Raw genomic sequence first — 22,039 nt, forward strand, 5'->3', positions numbered from 1 at the left:
TGAGATCGATCTCTTGGCCAAGCTTGGTGAATACATCACGTCCGTAGCGGTTGAGATGTTGGGCGAGAGCACGGGGCCCAACATTCATAGCTTCCTCCAATCCGGTGAAGAACGCGCATATCGGGGGAGGCTACTCCTCCTCTTCCATGGGTAGTTTGGGTTCTTGTAGATGCAAGTCCCCAAACTGGTCAGTGATGAAGTTGAGGCTACCAAATGTGATCTTCTCACCCAGCTGCATCCTCTCCGCGGCGTCATCAATGTTGATGATGATTCCCATCTGAAACATGATATTAATCTAAACACGAAAGGCCCCTACCTAGCGCACCAACTGTTAGATTATTTAGCTCTGGCAGTGCCTAGCAACATGATCATGTAGATTGATCTAGATGGTTGCACATGAAACACAATGATTTATACTGGTTTGGGCCCCTAGGAACCGAGTAAAAGCCATACGTCCGGTTGCTACTTCTTCTTGTATCCGTATGCTCGGTTATAGGGGTTGTTGCTCCTAGCTACGAGATAGATTAGAATGAGGCGATGGTGTCATGGTGGACATGACGATCGCCTAGTCCTTACCCCTCTTTATATAGGCAGAGGGGTAGGGTTACAACGAGGGCGATCGGCGCTACAGATTGGATTCCTAGTTGGTTACAATAAATTAATTCTATCCTACCATAGCTGTGATGGTGACATATATCCTTGATACGTCGTGATCTCCAAGTTGGTAGTTGTGCTTAGTCCTCACAGGCTTCCTCCTCAGTCATCCTCCATTGTTGGGCCAAATATATGGTCAGTGAGGGTACCCCGGGCCCATATCTCTGACAAATTGCCTCCACTAAATTTTTAGTATCTCACACTAGCCATATAATATGAAATTTGAAGTTATTTTCTTTACTTTGAAGTATATGATTACATATCTTGTGGTACTACTATTGAATGATGAAGTACATGAAGTGCATACATTGCAATATTTGCATTTGCACTCTCCCCATTGATATGCATTTGAAGAACCATAGCCAAATTGGTGCGGTAAGTACTAGTACAACAACACACATTGATGAGCATTGTGGTTGCAGCCCTCACTTCCTCTCCTTGGGATGTGTGGGTAGAAGTGAAGTCATGCATTGCGTTGTATCATTTGCATTGCACTTGGAAGTATATTTATATTTCTATGAAGCAATTGATGTCTCTATTACTATGTGATTTAAATTTGATGCTTAAGTAAATTGTGATTTAAATAACTTAGTTAAGGCAGTTTGCTTGCAGTGGTTTTCCATAAACCTCATATGTTTGTTCCCCCATCTCAGGTACATGAGGTTCCAGGATGATTGGTGGGATGGGAGTAGCAACAAGAGTGCACACTTGTTGACATATACTTCAAACAAACATATTTGTTGAAACAAATTAGTTGGTTGTCTGAGTCTTTCCTTACATTATAATAAACACTTGAGGTTTGCTGATTGTCTTTGAAGATGTCTTTGTTTATGTCATCATAGAAGACATAATTTAATGTTTAACTTAGATGACGTTTGTTGCTTTCATGTTCTCTGATGATGTGTTCATGTTAGATTGTAGTGTGGTAATACTCCAGAAGGATGTTTTTGTTGTTGTTTTCTTCTGGGGTGTTACAATAAACTAAATAAAAAGGATACTTGATAGGGGAATAGTTGAAAATGACTTTTGATAGGTTAGGTAGGGAAACTATTGGAGATGCTCTACCTTAGGCCGTCCTGCTGCTATCCCTTTCTCCTATCCTTTTTTATATCATGACATATGGGCCCCACATGTTAGTGAGCCAATTTATTTTTTTACTGCTTTTCATATATAGCCTTGGTCAGACGTGCTATGCTGCCAACTAGCTGTGGAGTAGTTGCATGGGGATAGGTGGAAAAATGGGTCCTTTTCTCATTAGGTTGTCCCTGAGTACCTTTATTAATAGTTAAGGGATCATGACGTCTAAGAGGGGGGGGGGGGGGGGGGTGAATTAGCCAACTTAAAACTATTTCTCTAACTATGGCCTCTGATTTCTAACCTTAGCAAAACTTATGCAATAAGTAAACTATCTAAATGTGGAACTATGGTTTTGTAGTCAAAGCATCAAGTTATACCTTGAGGTTCACACCTTTACCGTATTTTAGTATTTTCACCTTCATCCCAAAGTCAACCAATACATTTGTATTCCCCTGTCATCCTACAACCATTCGTGCCATAGATGTGGTTTAATTAAGTTTCAGAGTCCGCCGTGTTGAGTTTTTGTCATAGGACATGGTCTTGTTGCTGGTATAGCTCATGTTTGATTCCAATTTGTGTGATCCCTTCGCTCTTTTCCACCAACCCTATGGGCGACCAAAAAAAATATGGTATCCTATGCCTAAAAACCCTTATTCAGAGGCCTTTTGGATACAAACAATTACTTTTACAGACAAACTCAAAACAAGGCTATTGATGGTCACTAAACACCTATTTTAACCATCAACAATGCAAACATTCCAAGGAAAAACCAACATAAAAAGCAGAGATTTGGTTTATTACTAATGAAATTCCACTTGTACATGAAGTCTATTTGAATGCAAGAATTTTAGCAAGAATGGTGCATAACAAGTGCATAGGAGGCAAATAGACATGGCAGGAGGGCTTGGTCCCATATAGCCATGTCAGCCGGTGGCCACCTAGTGCTGCCCGATGCCCCACTGCCCCCTACCATGTCATTTATCTATGGGAGTGCTCCCACAATGACTCACAAGCGTCGATCTAATGTCGGTTCGAGCAACGGACAAGATTTATCTACCTTGGATCCATGGGCCCATTGTCATGGACTTGGAGGAGCTCCACCGACTTAACCACCGCCTTCTAGACCAAATCTTCGCACGTGCTATCTTGGTAACCGCCTTTGGGATCTTATCAAGACCCTATGATGCAATGGCGGTGCATCCCACGGCCGGCCGACACCCCATGGCGTCGCCTGGGGGCCAAGTTTCCTCCACCGCCTCTCTGCTACCTACAAATACCCCTAGTTCCTAGGTGCTATAAATAGAGGTGTTCACCGCTATTGTAAAGTGTCCCATTGAGTATCATTCTCTCTAGTCCAAGTTTAGGATAGTAGTGAGAGTGAGAGTGAAGAAGTGAAGAGCTAGGAGCTTGGAGAAGTCCTTAGGAGTCTCTGTAAGCTCTTGTAAGCTACTTTTGCTTTCTATATATCCTTTAGTACTTGTCTTATTTTCAGCATTTACTTACTTGCATTAGAGTATAGTAGTGTTGTGAATATTTCGATCATATCTTGTTTAGTTAGTAAGTTTCTGATATACGGGATCCTCGTCACTAGTTGGTGCTCTAATCTTAGCGCAAGGTTAGAGTAGTATCACTTAGTGTAAGCGTGGTGCTTAGACTATAGGGTACCTTGAGTTGTGGCTAGTTCTCCAGATAGATTGTGGTAGTTGGCAGGTGGTGACAGCCCTACCAATCCTCTATATTTCACCACATTATAACTAGTTATTGAATCATAGGGCTCGTGGTGCTTTGTGCCTAATCAACCTTAGGGTGAGTTTAGGGCAGGTACGCTCCGAAGTATATTTATTGCTTATCTTGCTAGATAATTGATAGGTTGAAATCTATTTGAGATAGTACTTAATTTATCTACATCTACTCTTTGACCATTGTTGTGTCTTTTGTTTTCTTATTTTTAGTTATTAGTATTTACATTCCTTTACTCCATTATAATCATGCCTAGGTAGTTCACTAGAAATTATATAACCATTTATCTTAGTCATATTATGCCTTTTCTGTGGAAATAAATACGATACTTGGAATACTCCCAAGTGAAGTGCTGCATCGATATATTCTGTGCGCTTGCGGAATTAGTCCAATAGTCATAAGAAATATCAACAAAGGCAAATTTTATACTTTCAGAAAATGATAGAAAATTATATAGTACAATTAAATACTATATGTAGTACCCAATATATATAATGTCTTATCTCCTAGATGCATAAGGACATAGCATAATATCTCTAGCACACATGCAACATATTATTTATCTAATAGAAGTTTAATAATAGTTAAATACTATATGTAGTCCCTAGTCGATAGAATTCAATATCTCCTGTATGCATCAGGAGTAAGCAATATATCTCTAACAGAAATGCAACGTACTATCTAGCTATCTAATAGAAATTATATAACAAAGTTAAACTATGTGCTGCACCTATTATATAGAATCCAATATCTCTTAGATGCATGAGGACTAAGCATATTATCTCCAGCAGACATGCAACGTATTATCTATCTAATAGAAATTATATAATACAATTAAATATTATATGAAGTACCTAGTGGATAGAATTCGATATCTCTTGCATGATATAGTTGCATCCTCTACAGATAGAGGATCCACATCTCATTGCCAACTTTATTTGGTCCAATCGCATCTTCATCGATGTCTATACCTATATATAAGCCTAGCCATCCCCACTGAAAGTTCTCACATGTCACACCTAAACCACACATCTCGCTTTGTCGAAGCATTCAATCAGGAGCTGAAGGAGAGTGCTTGCTATTAAACCATAAAACAGAAGCTATAACCATGGCAAAACTACTCTTGGGTTTGCTCCTTGTCCTTGCTATTATAGGGACAACGTCGGCCAATAACTGTGATAAAGATGCAGAAGCCATGAAGCAGGAGTGCAAGAAGTTCGAGGAGTTCCCCGCGAACCCAAAGTTGGAACCGTCGCCGGCATGCTGCGCTGTGTGGCAGAGGGCGGACATCCCATGCCTATGCAAAAGGGTTACCCCGGAAGCAGAGAAGTTGTGGTGCATGGAGAAGGTCGTGTACGTCGCCAACTACTGCAAGAAGCCCTTTACACCCGGCTACAAGTGCGGGAGTAAGTTAACACTCTGCATATATACATATAACTATCCATGTTTTGTGTATTGTTGTACGATGTACATGACTCCAAGCATGATTGATTTTATATATTGGTTGGTTTTTGCAGGTTATACAGTTCCTAAAAGCCTCTAAATAAAGTGGTTTGGACATGGTACTCTCTCCTGAAGCTTGCATTTGAGATTTGTAACATGTGAGAGACTATGTTGAGAATAATGTGTATCGAGTACTTTGTATGAAAAGCGTTGGAGAATTGATAATGCTCGGCTTTTAACTGACTGCTTCCTTGGTCTTGCTTTTTTATAGAAGAATTCTATGTGAAAGAACGTGGGGCTGCATTAATAATTTACTACCTCCATCCCAATATTAATAAACTTACAAAGGTGTCCTAAGTCAAACTATTTTAAGTTTAACAAAATTTGTAGAAAAACACTAATGTTTATGACACAAAGTTGGTGTCACTACATACATCATGACCTATATTTTGATAATATATTTATTTGGTGTCATAAATAATGTAACTCTTTCCTATAGAGTTGGTAAAACCTAGGATAGCTTGATTTTAGGTGATTCTAGAAATTGATTTATCATGGGACGGAGGAAGTATCCAAAAATAAAGTACAATGAACTATATTGGAGCGTTTTCCAAATTTTTCCTAATAATGAAGCGTCTATATCTTATTATTTCACATAAAAAATAAAAACAAATCATGCTTAGTCGATTCCTAAAAGGTCATCTTGCAAGGAAAAAAACCATCAACCTCCTCCCAAAATTGACTCTATCTCACTGAGATAGCTTGGTTACAGACCTACTACTTTAATAGGAAAACAAAAATAAACAAGTTTAAGCTAGGTTGAAGTGCTCTGGAACTCCTCTAAAACATTAACATATATCTCAAAGAATAGAAAATTAGTTAGGACACATATTATTAGTGATTTTGATTTAATAGAAAATATGATGGTTTTGTAGTAGGACAAAAAAACATAAACTCTACTGCACGTTTGGTCATGTGGTTACAACCACTAGAGAAGAAGAGGCGACGCCGGATTAGATGCTTATTAGGGTATGGTTATGGTTCAGGATCTATGGTTCTCGGAGGTTCTGGTCACTGAGGAACCTCGAAGGGGGTTTGGGGGCGGTGGAAGGAATTTATGCACTAGGATCATACCGGGCTACGGATAGCCAAGGAGGTCTCCACTCCATTGCTGGCAAGATCATATGCAATCTCCATTCCTGAGTTTCCACATCCAACCACTAAGACTCCCTTTCCATCATAGTTGTTCCATGACTTGTAGTTTCATGAGTGTGTGACTTCACCAGGGAAATCATGTAGCCACTACAAGAAATCTGGGCATCTACGACGACTGACAAATGACAGAGCACCTATTTGTCACAAACAGAGGCTATTTATGATGACCGTTCATAGGATGACAACTGTTTATGACCAAACTATGTCTTTGTCATAAATATCGTCAAAGTATACTCTGCATGGGCTTTGTGACGATAGATCGATGACAATAGTTGATCGTCATAGAATATAAAACTATTATAATTTTTTACTCAAACGAACTCGGATAAAGAAATGATCAAAACCAAAGTTGTAATTACCGATGAGTTCTAGAACTTTGTTTTTGACAACTTTTTCATTTAAAATTATTTACTCTTCCAAAATTTTGTTCGAAGTTCTCATATTTTAAAATTCAAATTTTGAATTGTTGACGCAATGTCGGATGGACCAATGACCAAAACAAAAGTTGTAGATCTCGATGAGTTATTCAAATTTGTTGTTGGCAACTTTTTTATTTGAAATCATTTCCTATTCTAAAATTCTATTTGAAGTTCTTAAATTTTGTAATTTAAAATTTGAATTGTTCAAACAAAGTTTGATGGAGAAATGGATAAAACAAATTTGTAGATATTAATGAGTTCTAGAACTTTGTTGTTTATGACTTTTTCATTTGAAAATTTTTACTACCTCAAAATCGTTTACTATTCCAAAATAGATACATCTCAAATTTAGTTATGTGACTAAGTGAGAGATGTTTCTATTTGTGAAGAATGTATAGTCCCACTTTATTAAAATTGTCTAAAACTTTTATGAAATGCTTATGGACCCAAAATATGTTATTGTGTCAATTTATAAATTTTTTCGACCAAGTTTAGTTAATATTGCAATTATTTTGTGTAATTAGCACACAATAATTGTAATAATATATAAATTTGGTTAGAAAAATCTACAAACTTGCACGACAACATACTTTTGGTGTATAATCATTCCATCAAAATTTCAAACGATTTTAATAAAGTAGTAATATACATTGTTCACAAATGATATGTCTTCCACATAGTATTATGAAACTCAGTGAGAGATGTATCTATTTGTGAACAAAGTATAATCCCACTTTATTTAAATGATATGAATTTTTATTGTAAGCTTAAAAACCCATATTATGCCTAAATGTCAATTTTCAAATTTTTTAGTCAATTCTAGAATATTTTTTTTCATCGAGTGTCTTCAAAATTAAAGTTTAAGTAATTGTTGATAGAACATCTCATTTTCCATCAATTTTTAGTACGTGAGCTCAAATGGAATATGTCTTCTTATATATATTTTTATATTTTTAGATATCATTAGACATGTGGTGTAGTTCAAGTTGAGTTACTTTCAAGTAGAAAATCACTTAAATCATAAAAGAAGCAAAACATTTATAAATAACAAAACAACTGGTGCCCTGCTAAGCCCCCGCGCCTCTCCCCTGATGAAGCCTAGTAGCGGCCCAAAAGGGAAACCCTAATGGTCAGTGAATCTCAGCCGTCCGTCTCATTCCAACGGATAGAGTAGATGTGATATGTGAATTTCTATCCCAATGTCTTCTTTTATGATTTATACTTTGCATTCGCAGCATGACACTTGGCATATAACACTTTTCCTTTCTGATTCCTTCCTGCAGTTCCTATAGAGCACAGCCTGTGCCTCTCTGATCTAGAATATTTTCCTAGGAGCACATAACAAATTTTCTTAGGAGCACATAACAAATTTTCTGACCATTTCTTATTGTTTGTTCATAACCTATTTGAACATGTCTGCAAAACAAAATTCTGCTGTTTTAATATTTTTGTCTTGTTGCTGTGCAGGTTCAGTTTCTTTGGAGCAAACTGACCCAGAAAGGTTGAACTCGCACTAGGATGCACCGCATGTTGTTCTAGCTTTGTAAATTATGTAATTGCGTGGTTTTCAACTTGTAAACTTGAATTATATGGTGAAATGTTGAATTATGTAATGAAGTGGACTGTTATTATATTGGTTTGCCATACTCTGTTTGGTTGGCCCAGTTACCAATTTTTGATGGGCTGGCCCAATTAACCTTAACACGTGGACTAATAAAAAAGGACACCCTAATATGTGCATTTGGGCCAATTGGACTGATGGTAAGTGGAAATAATAATGAAAAAAGCCCATGCTATATGGGTTGAATGTTAATTGTCAAGTCACCATACATGTGGCGGTATTCCGTTCAATATGTTGTGACGAGTGTAGTCTCATCAATGCATCAATGACAGGAGAACTATCATCATTATATCAATGACGATGTCCTCTGGTTGTCACAGAAGCTGGTTACTGGCCCACCTTCTATGACGATAGCCACTTCATCACTGCAGGTAGGCAGTGACAGGAAACAGGCTGCTATCGTCATAATCTAATTGTCATAGAAGCCCAGAATTCTTGTAGTGAGCCCAGGGATGTCTGGAATGATTCCTTCACTGTTCTCACCTGTGGCTACAACTAAGAACCTAGCTGCATACTCCGTCACTTGGCCATTTGCTAGGTCATGTGCTATGTCGTCCTGGGACTGAGGGTGGCAAGTTGGCTAAGCCGACTGGCCTAGCTCGTCGTGGCTCGCCGCCCCTTCCGCATGATTTCTTCATCGTTTTGTCACACTATTTGGCCACCAACATGTATATGATGTACATAACTTGCTGGAGAGATGCCTATGATCCACCTTGGGACATTTTTGGATGTCAACATAACTCTTTCCTATAGAGTTGGTCAACTTAAGATAGTTTGATTTTAGATGATTATAGAAATTGATTTCTCTTGGGACAAAGGTTGTATCAATAAATAGAGAACAATGAATTATATTAGAGTTTCTTACAATTTTGTCTTAATAATGAAGCATCTATATCTTCTTATTTCACATAAAAAGAGAGAAACAGATCACGCTTAGTCAATGTTTGAAAGGTCAGCTTGCAAGGGAAAAACATCAACCTCCTCCCAAAATTGACTCTACCTCGCTGAGATAGCTTGGTGACACACTTACTTCTTAATAGCAAAATGAAAAGAAACAAGTTTAACTTATTAGGTTGAACTGCTCTAGTACTCCTCTAAAACGTTAACATATATGTCAAAGCATACACTACTACAAATTGACACACCACTGTCACCACTTTCACTACCATAGCGATAGAAGCGACGGCGTTATACTTCCACCGCCGGTTGGACTGATAGCGAGGCATCCTAAGGAAGGAAACCAGCACTTGAAACTTCTACCACCCATGGGTTCACAATAGATGTGGTAGTGGTATTTTCTCTGTCGTATAAAAAGCCAAGCCGACTGGGATAGGCGTTATGGCCGCCGACCCTACACGACCGTTTGGTGTACCGGCGATAGTAAAATCAGCGCGAGTTATTTCCCCATTTTCCAACTACCCACAACACATTTGCATCATCATTACTCTATGCCTTGTCTTCCCTAATGCATATTAACTGCTCCTCTCCGCTTCTCCATATTCAAGGTTAGCCTATTTAAGCCGGGGCTAGATGCACTTCTTAGCAATCCACATGCTCCTTCCTCCTTAGATACAAATCGATACAGACAAAGCTCTTGAGTCAACCACCTATATTTTCTTCATCGCCATGGCGCTCCTTCTCCAACTCCTCTTGTGGCAGCAGCGGTGTTGGGAGAAGGCCTTTAATATTGGGTACTGCCAGCATCTAGGCACAGCGGGGGCTGCTCGATCTAGGTGTTAGTGGAAGTTTTGCGATTAAGGGGGTTCGCTTATTTGGGCAAGCCAACCGGTACTGAATTTACTTTGGAATCCCTGGTTTGGTATCCAATATGCACAGGGTTGCTAGGAAGGTGATATGTTTGTATGTACAGTTGCCACCTTCCCGCCCTACGTATTTCTTGTACTGTCGCTGATTCATCAGTCCTGGCAATCCTCTCCTTCCTCTAGAGCAGCAGCGACAATGGCGGTGCTTCTCTTCCATGCCTCCTCTTCTTTCCTCTCTCTCCTGACCTTGAGAGGTGCAGCAGGGAAGGCAAAACACCTCACTGAGATGCTAGTGGAAGTTTTGTGAGGTGCTGCCTCGTCCTTAGCTTGCCTGGCTATCTCCAAATTTGACTATGGGATGTACCTGTACTTGATAGGTTTTTGTTATTGTACACCCAGTAGTCTTTGATAGGTCTTTGTTATTGTACAACTATGGAATGTAACTAAAGTTATCAATGAAATTGCTATGATGCTTGTTACTGTGTCATTTATATATAGTTTTTGCCTTAGAAAACAACTAATAATTGAATGGTTGTGATGCTTGTTACTCTATTTTTTTAAGTGTTGTATTTGCCTTGGTTACACAGATGTGAGATAAAGCACCTCACTGAGATGGTGCTGGGGTGGAAGTATTTGCCTTAGTTTCTTTGCAAATTGATTTGCTGTGTTTGTGAATTATCATTATTGCAGCTCCCATCGCCGTTTCATACGGTGATTCAGTGTTAGTGTTATATCGCAAAGTGCCAGGGAATCAAATGGTCCACGTCGTCTTCCTTGCTCCGTCGCCCGCGACTCACGTGGGTAGCCATGGATGTCACAGACCTTGACTGTTGCCTTCCGGCTTGTGTCATATCATATGCTATACATGTCATTGTCTAGTTTTAGATGAGGATGAAATCTGGCAGGGAATCAAATGTGCCAGGGAATATGAACCACATCATGTTCACCGCTCCGTCGCCCATGACTCGTGTGGAGGCCACGGATGTCATGGACCTTGACTGCTGCCTTTCCCGTGCGCGTCTTGAGGGGTGCTATTTAAGCCAAGGTAAGGGGAGCCTCTATAGCAAACTCCAATCCTTCTTTCTCCCTTTAGCATTAGAAAAACCAAAGAAAACACCTTGAGTTGTACATAGTCTCCCATCGCCATGGCCTCACTCCTAGATGCCCTCTTATCCTGATGTGAAGTTTGCACCAACGTGAGACGCATTGTGCTAATGCCAACTTCTCGTGAGGATAAGAGGACGACCACGAGCATTTGTCATGAAGCTATGATGAACCAGGCGGGGCTTTTTGGCCTCTTATCCTCATGATGAAAATTTTCCTCATGTGGCTATGATGCTAGTTACTATGTCGTTTATATATAGATTTTTGCCAGGCAGTGGTATTGAAGTTGCATTTTCTTCATCGCATGAAAAGTCGAGGCGGTTGGGATAGATGTTATGGATGCCAGCACTACATGACCGTTTGGTCTACTAGCGGTAGTAACTTCACCGTGAGTTATTTCCCAACTACCCACAATACAGTTGCATCACCATTTTACTCTGTATATACTTCCACATCTCCATCTTCATGGTTGGTGCATTGTTCCTCTCTCCCAATTTATCTAAACCATTACACGCTTCGCCCTACGTCCCGCCACCTCCCACACGGCCGGCGCATTGTTCCTCTTGCAATATGTGTGAACTATTGCATGCCTCGCACAACGCCGCCACCAGATCCAAAGGCATGGGTATGCTTTCGCACTTCACTGATGGATCTTTGTTGGATTATTTTTCCTCTTTAGATCTCGTTAGTAAGGAAGCTCTTATCCTACTACACACTGACCATCATAGGCTCTTTGAAATGGATGAGGCCCCCAACCAGAGGACCGCAGTGGCTAGCCTCACAGATGATCTCCTTCTTGACATTCTCTGCCGCCTCTCGTCCCGCTCCTTGTGCTGCTGCAAATGTGTCTGACGCTCTTGGAAGTGCCTCATCTTCGACAACCGTAAGGTGATGCCCTAGACTATGGCTAGCTTCTTCTATGACACCAAAAATGGTAATCAAAACTTCACCAGCGTCACCGGTGAACGCCCTGACTTGTCCTTCTTGCCCTTCCTCATTGACAATGTAGTTGTCTCAAATTGCTGCAATGGCCTCATCCTTTGCTGGTGCCTTGGGGCTACTGCTGGATGCTGCTATGTTGTCTGCAAGCTGGCAACCTAGAAGTTTAAGGTACTGCAGCCTAACATCCATAAGGGTTGTGAGGCTCGCTTGGGGTTTGATCTAACAGCCTCCTCGCACTTCCATGTGATTCAATATGTGGAGGAGGACGGTGAGTGCGTAGGTGCGGAGATCTACTCATCTCAAACTGTAGCATGGATCTATAAGCAATCTCAATGGGGCCAGGGTGATGTGACATGTTTTAGATCAGCAAGTGTGTTTCTTAATGGTTTTCTACACATTATGGTGTACTTAGATGGGTATTCTCAGATACTTGCTGTGGATATGGAGGGAAACACATGGAGAAGAATTCGTAGGGCTAGTGGTGCTCAACCCTCCATCCATCAAGCTCAAGGTCACTTGTGTGCATGTACTGTTGGTGGTCGTAATATGTCCCAGCTTTCAATCTAGATCCTTGAAGACTATAGTACTAATGAATGGACATTGAAGCATACTATCAACGCACTAAATATGTTTGGAAAGACTGATATTCAATTTGGTTTTCTGGATTATGATGTGGACTACACAGTGTTTGCAGTTCACCCAGAATGGAGTATGATTTTCTTTTGTGGAGAAGAAAGAACCATCATCGCATATGACATGGACCACAGAAAAGTTCATGCCATCCTTGCCCTTGTCATTCCGTATCGTAGATGTAGGGTCGTGAAAGAGCACATGAGCAGACCATACTATCTTCCTTATGTTCCCTTATTCTCGGAGTCATTAGGAGAGCAGTAAATTAAGTTGCATTTGATGTATCTCTCTGTGACGACATGTTTAAATGGACCAATGTTGTTTGATTGTCTGTGGACATGTTAATTTCCTCTAGGATGGATGTTGTCATTATTGTAGCTAAACTAGTGTGCTATCTTTGTTGTGTTTGCAAATTCAATAATTTCTCTGGCACGAAGAGTATGGTGGTGTGACAGCTCCCGTCACCGTTTCATACGGTGATTCAGCGTTAGTTTTGCATAGCCTAGAGGCCCACGTCCTCAGATAGGAGGTACAAGTTAAGAAGGATTGTGAGACAATGAAGAAGGACTGTAGTAAACACTTATAGTGAATTATGGAGTAGTTTCCTATTCACTCTCACAATAGAAAATCAAAAGCTAACTAATTTACTCTCGCATATAAAGAGTGAATTAGTTTCTTATTCCAATTGCCTTTTCAAACAAAATAATTTCACGGTGAAGCCTACAGTCCTCGCTACAAAATAGAGTCCTTTCTTCCCATCCTTTTGGAACGCCATAGTCGTTGCCTGCGCATAGAAAATTGTCGCGCACCTGTGCCGCCGCTGGTGGCAGCCACTTGTTACGCCACCATGTCATTTCATGGATCACATTCACGGCCACCTCGTGGCACAACCAACACCCCTTGTTGCTTAGCCGCCTACTCGTTGGTCCACCACCGTCGTCTGCTGCCACCGCCCATGATTCTTCCTCGCCCTCGACTCGTTGTATGTACCACCTCATAGTGTTGTTGCCATCATCGGCATCACCATTATTGTGCCTATAGACGAATATGGCGACCAAATAGGCCACCATATTATGCCCGGCATCAGCAGCGCGGGTGAGATAGTCGAGGCATGGCCGGGGGCTATGGTTTTTCATGAGTACGGTTTGTATCCCGCTGAGCAAGCAAGCCTTCGGGTTGCCAACTTGGGTCAACCTAGCAAGGAGGGCAAAGTAGTTGACGTGGTTGTTCAACGACCTCGCCCTGCGTCTACAACGATCCACTACCATGCGTCGATCGATGCTGGGGTGTAGCACCTAATTTTGAGAACAAAACCAGATACACACCATATGTGAGCCCAGAAAGTCAAATCTCACATATAGCTACAAATAAGGGTAATATCAAAAGACAATGCTCAACATATAACGTACTTAGTATAAAGGATACCACCTTAGAGTATAAATAGTGGAAAGACAACTCTGATCTTCAGGTGAAGACTCCACTTCCATAGGGACAACTGACTGGTTGATCACAAGCCTAATTCCTCCAAACTCTAGCAATCTGGTATCCATCTAGGATTTTTCCAAAGATTTAAAAAGTAAAGCAAGCGTAAGTACATGTCGTACTCAACAAATATAACATGGGGTTCATGAGGCTCAAAAGGCTGACACTGGTTTAACTGTGGTTAGCTTTTAATGAGTCATCTTTTAGCAATTGGGTGGCAACAAGTTTATGACAAGCCCATAAACACATGATCAGGTAAACATGAATAATGAATAGCATAAACAATTAACCATTAGTGAGCATCTTCATCATCTATTCCGTAAGGGTTCCAAGGCCGCTCATGACCGTGAGCATGGCTGATATACCAGTTTTACACTCTGCAGATGTTGTACACTTTCACCATGAGTCGTGATACCCATATGTCTGGGTTTGCAACTCCCAAAACACTTCCAAGGTGAGCAGGCAGGGCACACTACAAAGCTTTTCCCCAGTCATTCTAATAAGGAGCAGCCGCTAAGGATTACATCTCCCAAGTGTTATGGAGTCATCTCCAGAAGTGGCACTTATACACGCAGCATAGTACACACCCTGGGGATGAGGCCCATACCCAGCCTAGCATGCCCCTCTTGCCCTTTCGGTAAACTGCTACAAACTAGAAAGAGCAAGGTACTAGACTAAGACCAGAGCCATGTAGTCCTCATGGTTGTACTGTAAGTCCTAGATGATCACTTATAGATAAGTCCTTAGGGAGAGGAATTTAGAGCACCATAAAAATAGCCCAATGCTCTAGCCCCCTTATTCTATGTTACTAAAAAGCATCTTTTAATGTTTATTGCATATACCATTAGTCAAGTTATAAGATGATGGTTGTAGTTGAGCACTAGCATCATACTACCTAATGCAAAACCCCATAGGTAACAAGGCACAAGGTACAAAGTACTAGGAAATCCTTAGTGGTAGTTAAGGTAGACACATGCAGTATGAATTAAATAATTAAAGGTGTATAGGACAACAAAGAAGATCACATGCTATACTTGCCTTAAAACTCAGATCCTTCTACTAAATTGTAACCTCCAAAAGACTTCTTCTGGATCACCAACTTCTTCTATTTTACCAACGTACTTCTCACCGACTGGACATGATCATAAAGCACCACACAAGCATCCATGCAATCATACACGAAGCAAACAATAGAACTAAATTAGAACAGTACACCAAACATAATAAACAAGTAAAAAGGGTTTTATATTATAAAAGAAAAGAGAAGACAATAAGCTTGATTTATGTTAGTTAGGAAAAACTATGTGAGTAGCATTAATTTAGATTAAACAAATCATATTTATACTTAAAAACTGAGTTGAAGCTAATCATATTTTATTTATAAATATTTTGATATCATTTATGCCAATTCAACTTTAACTTGCAAATACAAACTGTCATGTGAGAACATCTAATCAAATTTGATATGTGTGTTTAGAATAAACATATTATAATTTAGAAACATATTTATGTTAGCAACTAGTCATGTTAGAACTTATTTGCAAAAGAGCATTGTATATAAATATGTTGCTTTTATTTATAAAACCTAGTTGCATGCATATTAATCAAATTAATATTTAAGCATATATATAAAAGTCACTTGACAAGAAAAATGATGACACTAGCATGTAGATCACATCGATACGAATCTAACACAATTGGAACGACTCGAAACAGACTTAAAACGAATATACGACGACGATATTATGAACTGGTGGTAATTTCGTAATACCCTCATCTTCATCCTTTGGCCTCCCATTCAGCCACCACACGGCCATGGCAATAGCAACTACGTAGGGGTGGGCTCCACTTGTTGCACGAAGGATAAGATGGTCGGGCTGGGCAGCGCGGCGACGACGGCGATGGCAAGAGGAGGAGAAAATTATAATTTACTACACGAGGGATTTTCCAAACTAGGGGCTCCCCTTATGGTAGTTTTGGTGTGCTTTGCCTAAGGGGTTGGTACATATTTTTTGGGAGAAAAACTCCCCACAGCTACATCAACTAGCAATATGGTATTAATTGATGTTGCACCCTCCACTTTTACTAATGTGCCTAAATAATCATTAAACCCATTAGTAAATAAATGCATGGGCCTTTAAGATTTATTAGCATTATTGCACATGGGATTTGTGCATTGGGAAAAATGAGAGATTTATTATATTCGGAATTAATTAATTTTGTGGATAAAATAATTCCAGAAAAGTCTAGAATTATTATTTAAGTCGTGAAAAATACTTCGAAAGCTCTGAAAATTTAGAGAAAATTCCCAAAGACATTATAGAACATGAGGAACCCAAATAAAGTATTTGGAGCACATGATAAGATAATTTGGAGCATCTAAAAAATAAATTATGCTCATAGACAAGTAGGAACAAGTTCCAGAAAAAGCTAGAAAAATTCCCGAGAAATTTATAGAGATTGATTGACGAATGAGGAACTAAAAGGAGTTATTTGAGTTACGAAGAAAAGATTTTAGGAAGCTCTCAACGAAAACGTGAGTTGAGAAACAAAGAATTTAATTGTAGAAAAAGATAAAGGCATGCCAGAGAAGGAAAATCGACCTACTAACGCATTTTAAAGACTTTGCTCACTCTCAACACACAAAGAAGCAGCAAGCAAACATCACATCATCTAAACGCCCGTCAAAATTAGAAAACTTTGAAAATTCACATTTTTCCTATAACTAAATTTGCGCTAGCTCAAACTAAACTTGGTAAATTCTATCCAAATATTAAAATAATTCATTTTATTTAGTGTTTTCTATGCACAACCCAAAATTGAAATTTTGGGGATGTGACAAACTACCCCACTTAACAGGAATCTTGGCCCGAGATTCAGAGAGACTAGGGAGAAAGATAAAGATCTTCACGCCTCCATAGTTCCTTGATTCAGGATTCATGAGATGAAGGAATGAACTTGCATGATAAAGTGGATTTGGGAGTTGCACAGGATAGCAAGGAAGATAAAGGTCAATGATGCTTTGTAGAGGATGCTACCCCACTTAACAAGTGTTTTGCTAAACTCTGAATATTCCATACGAAGATCCTCGTGTTGGTGTAGTCTTCATGGCCTTCCTTTGGATCACAAAGATAGGGATGACAAACAAGCAACACGCCAAACAAGACAAGCATGCATCACAACATCAAAACTACATGTGCTTCTGTAGCAATGGCGGGCATCCTAAGGAGTGGATTATGATGAAAGGCAATCGCAAATTTGAATTAGGTGAGATCAGAAAACTTTAGTAAACCAAAGAAATAAAAATCAAGGAGATAAGAAGCAATAGCTCAAAGGAAGCTATCAAGGAGAGAAGAAAATAGGACAAGGATAAGAAATAATCAATTCAACTAGTCAAGGAGATGAAAAAGTAGTTTTGTAGCAAATTCTAAACTTTAGAATGACTATTTTCTACTAGGCTTGCGTTCTATAATCAGCATTGCTCTGATACCACTTTGTAGCACCCAGTTTTAAGAATAAAACCAGATACACACCATATGTGAGCCTAGGAAGTCAAATCTCACATATAGCTACAAATAAGGGTAATATCAAAAGACAATGCTCAATGGTTGTACTATAAGTCTTAGATGATCACTTACAGATAAATCCTTAGGAAGAGGAATCTAGAGCACCATAAAAATAGCCCAATGCTCTAGCCCCCTTGTTCCATGTTGCTAAAAAGCATCTTTTAATGTTTATTGCATATACCATTAGTCAAGTTACAAGATCATGGTTGTAGTTGAGCACTAGCATCATGCTACCCAATGCAATACCCCATAGGTAACAAGGCACAAGGTACAAAGTACTAGGAAATCCTTAGTGGTAGTCAAGGTAGACACATGCAATATGAATTAAATGATTAAAGGTGTATAGGACAACAAGGAAGATGCCATGCTATACTTGCCTTAAAACTCAGATCCTTCTTCTACTAAATTGTAACCTCCAAAAGACTTCTTCTGGATTATCAACTTCTTCTATTTTTCCAACGTACTTCTCACTGACTAGACACAATCATAAAGCACCACGCAAGCATCCATGCAGTCATACATGAAGCAAATAATAGAACTAAATCAGAATAGTACACCAAACATAATAAACAAGTAAAAAGGTTTTAAAGATGTTCTAGATGTCGCTACGAACACACAGACACGAAAAACATGCTAATCACAACTACGGTTGTAAAGAAACGACTACATGGTTTTATATTATAAAAGAAAAGAGAAGACTATAAGCTTAATTTATGTTAATCAGGAAAAACTATGTGAGTAGCATTAATTTAGATTAAACAAATTATATTTATACTTAAAACTGAGTTGAAGCTAATCATATTTTTTTATAAATATTTTGATATCATTTATGCCAATTCAACTTTAACTTGCAAATACAAACTGTCATGTGGGAACATCTAATCAAATTTGATATGTGCATTTAGAATAAACATATTATAATTTAGAAACATATTTCTGTTAGGAACTAGTCATGTTAAAACTTATTTGCAAAAGAGCATTGTATATAAATATGTTGCTTTTATTTATAAAAACTAGTTGCATGCATATTAATCAAATTAATATTTAAGCATATATATAAAAGTCACTTGACATGAAAAACGATGACACTAGCATGTAGATCACATCGATATGAATCTAACGCAATTGGAACGACTCAAAATGGACTTAAAACAAATATACGTCTTCATCCTTTGGCCTCCCATTCAGCCGTCACATGGCCATGGCAACAACAGCTGCGTAGGGGTGGACTCGACTTGTTGCACGAAGGAGAGGATGGCCGGGTTGGGCAGCACGGCGACGACGGCGACGGTGAGAGGAGGAGATAATTCAAATTTACTACACAAGGGATTTCCCAAACTAGGGGCTCCTCTTACGGTAGTTTTGGTGTAGTTTGCCCAAGGGGTTGGTACATATTTATTGGAAGAAAAACTCCCCACATCTACATCAACTAGCAATATGGTACTAATTGATGTTACACCCTCCACATTTACTAATGGGCCTAAATAATCATTAAAGCCCATTAGTAAATAAATGCATGGGTCTTTCGGATTTATTAGCATTATTGCACATGGACTTTGAGCGTTGGGAAAAATGAGAGATTTATTATTTTTGGAATTAATTAATTTCGTGGATAAAATAATTCCAGAAAAGTCTAGAATTATTATTTAAGCTGTGAAAAATACTCCGAAAGCTCTGAAAATTCGGGGAAAATTCTGAGAGACATTATGGAACATGAGGAACCCAAATAAAGTATTTGGAGCACATGATAAGATAATTTGGAGCATCTAAAAATTAAATTATGCTCATAGACAAGTAGGAACAAGTTATAGGAAAAGCTAGAAAAAATTCTGAGAAGTTTGTAGAGATTGATTGACGAACGAGGAACTAAAAGGAGTGATTTGCGTTACAAAGAAAAGATTTTAGGAAGCTCCCAATGAAAACTTGAGCCGAGAAACAAAGAATTTGATTGTAGAAAAAGATAAAGGCGTGCCGGAGAAGGAAAATCGACCTACTAACGCATTTTAAAGACTTTGCTCACTCTCAACACACAAAGAAGCAGCAAGCAAATATCACATCATCCAAACGCCCGTCAAAATTAGAAAACTTTGAAAATTCACATTTTTCCTATAACTAAATTTGCGCTAGCTCAAACTAAACTTGGTCAATTTTATCCAAATATTAAAATAATTCATTTTATTTAGTGTTTTCTATGCACAACCCAAAATTAGAATTTTGGGGTGTGACACGGGGTCACCGTAGATGCAGCGCATGGATGAGCATGTCGCCCGTTGGCTACGAAGGTCATCCATGGGCCGCTCCAAGGTCTTAGCGAGGTGGCCGATGATCTCAATTTGCACCTCGATAGGGAGCACCATCAGCGACGTGGGGTGCCACCTCGCCACCATGATTGCTTGCGTGGATGAAGGTACGACGTGTGGACGGTAGCGAGCTGGAGGGCTAGAGAGGCGCAACAGCGCTATGTACGTTGATTGAGGAGGAGTTTTTTTGTGGAATTTGATTGAGGAGGAGTTATTGTGATGAACTTGTTTTCTAGTTATTTAAAGAGTATCGTCCGACCATGCAATGCACTGTGCCACTTGATCTTGGACGTTGGACGCGATCTCGACGATGTAGCCCATAACATGGCTATTGGGTATGACATGTTCTTACATGTGAATCATATTCCTAATTGATCACCATTGTGGCGGTTGCTTTTCCAATGTTTTTGAACGCTTTGGGTACGCTGCCTGGCCAAGCGGCATGAAATACGCGCCTTGGGAACTCGACGCTACCAAGTGAATGGTTGCCATTGAATGGACGCATTGGGTACACTATGAGGCGAGGTGACAGGAAATATGCGCCTATGGAAGTCGACGTTGCCATACAAATCGTCACCATTGCTTTGTATAAGGGGGTGCGGTGTGTTGCTTTCTCCACTCTGAACTTGCAAAATTTTGTAGTTGAGTTGATCTTTCTTTTTCTTTCTTCCCCTTTCTCTGCAAGCATGGCAGACCACAGTGACTCCGAGAGCGAAAACTCATATTCAGACGAGGCTAAATTCAAAGAGAAGGAGAGCGAGATCCGACTCGGCCTCTCCAATGGAGGCGTCAGGTTTCGTGGTCGTGGCAAGGGCACCTTTGTGTGTCCTTTTTGCTGCGGCAAGAAAGTGCCATCACAGAGTCTTCGCGAGTTGCTGCAGCCCACGAATGGGGAGTCTTGCAGAGGCGAGGTGAAGCATCCTCGGCTATCTAGAAACTCAAATGTGATAAAATACAAGTCCTTGGAGGCTAGTACGCACATTTATTACATCAAATAGTCTCAAAGTAGTAGTTCGAATGGAAGCGGGCACTTAAACCATGCTAAAATAAAGATACAGATGGATCCAAAGATCCACACAAACCAACACACTAATATCTGGCGATTCCATGGCATAGGCTAAGCTGGGTGCAAACACGACCTTACTAGAACACAGCTTCTGGGTCTTCCTCTGTACAACAAAGCAAGGGTGAGTACAAAGTACTCAGCAAATCCAACCTTACCCTACAGAAGGAGATAACAGTATATGCATATGGATAAATCAAGGATAAGGCTTAGTTTTATTTGCATAAAGCTAACTTTTTGACACATGTAGGGTTTCATTTTATAAATACCTTTATACAAAATACAACAATTTTCCATATATAAGAGTATTTCTGAAAAGGGGGTTTGTCACAATTTTAAGTGCTGCTAAACGCTCTGTTCCCACAGCACATGGCAGTCAACCATTTATTTCCAAAATCATGCTCAATCATGTTTCCACTCATCCCAACCTATCTAGTTGTTGAAACCAAACCGTAACCCATCCAAGACCATGGACATGGCTATCCAGATATATTTTACACTCTATAGAGGTTGTACACTTTCACCTCCAGCAGGATATCGTAACTCAACACAGTTGTGTAAGCACAGATCCAATAGAGCCATTACCCTCCATAGCTAAGTACTAACGCTCACCATAGGAACACTAAGGCCACATCATCATAATACAATAATTTACATAGCTCATTACATTTCATACATACATCTCTTAGTGTCCCGTTGCACACCTGCCTCCAGGTGATTGCCATACCAACTAGGGGGATTGTTGACGGTAGTTATCGACCATTATAAACATCAATATAACCCAAAATAATCCATGAAAATGATCACCAACATAGACTTAGGGGTTTAAACTAATAATTTCCACGAGTTTTGGTGAATCTATGTTTTCAGCAGGGTTTAATCAGAAAATCATCAAGGGGGACTTAAACGTCAAAGGAAAAATCAAAATTCCATCGTGAAACCAACTCTAGAAGCCACGTCACCGAAGCGGAGTCTGAGAGGCTGGCAAGTGGGGCCACCTGGCCCCACCTATAGGCCGCC

General features: G+C 39.7%; 1 protein-coding gene across 1 annotated transcript; it reads left to right on the plus strand.

Moving 5' to 3' along the window:
• The first annotated feature begins 4,579 nt into the window (after positions 1 to 4,579).
• Positions 4,580 to 5,014, plus strand: LOC136506616 (uncharacterized). Its single transcript, XM_066501518.1, has 2 exons — positions 4,580 to 4,877; positions 4,989 to 5,014. The coding sequence occupies exons 1-2, from the start codon at positions 4,580 to 4,582 to the stop codon at positions 5,012 to 5,014; spliced, it is 324 nt and encodes a 107-aa protein (XP_066357615.1).
• Positions 5,015 to 22,039: the final 17,025 nt, after the last annotated feature.

This window comes from Miscanthus floridulus, chromosome 15 (genome assembly GCF_019320115.1).
Source record: "Miscanthus floridulus cultivar M001 chromosome 15, ASM1932011v1, whole genome shotgun sequence".
Classification (NCBI taxonomy): Eukaryota; Viridiplantae; Streptophyta; class Magnoliopsida; order Poales; family Poaceae; genus Miscanthus; species Miscanthus floridulus.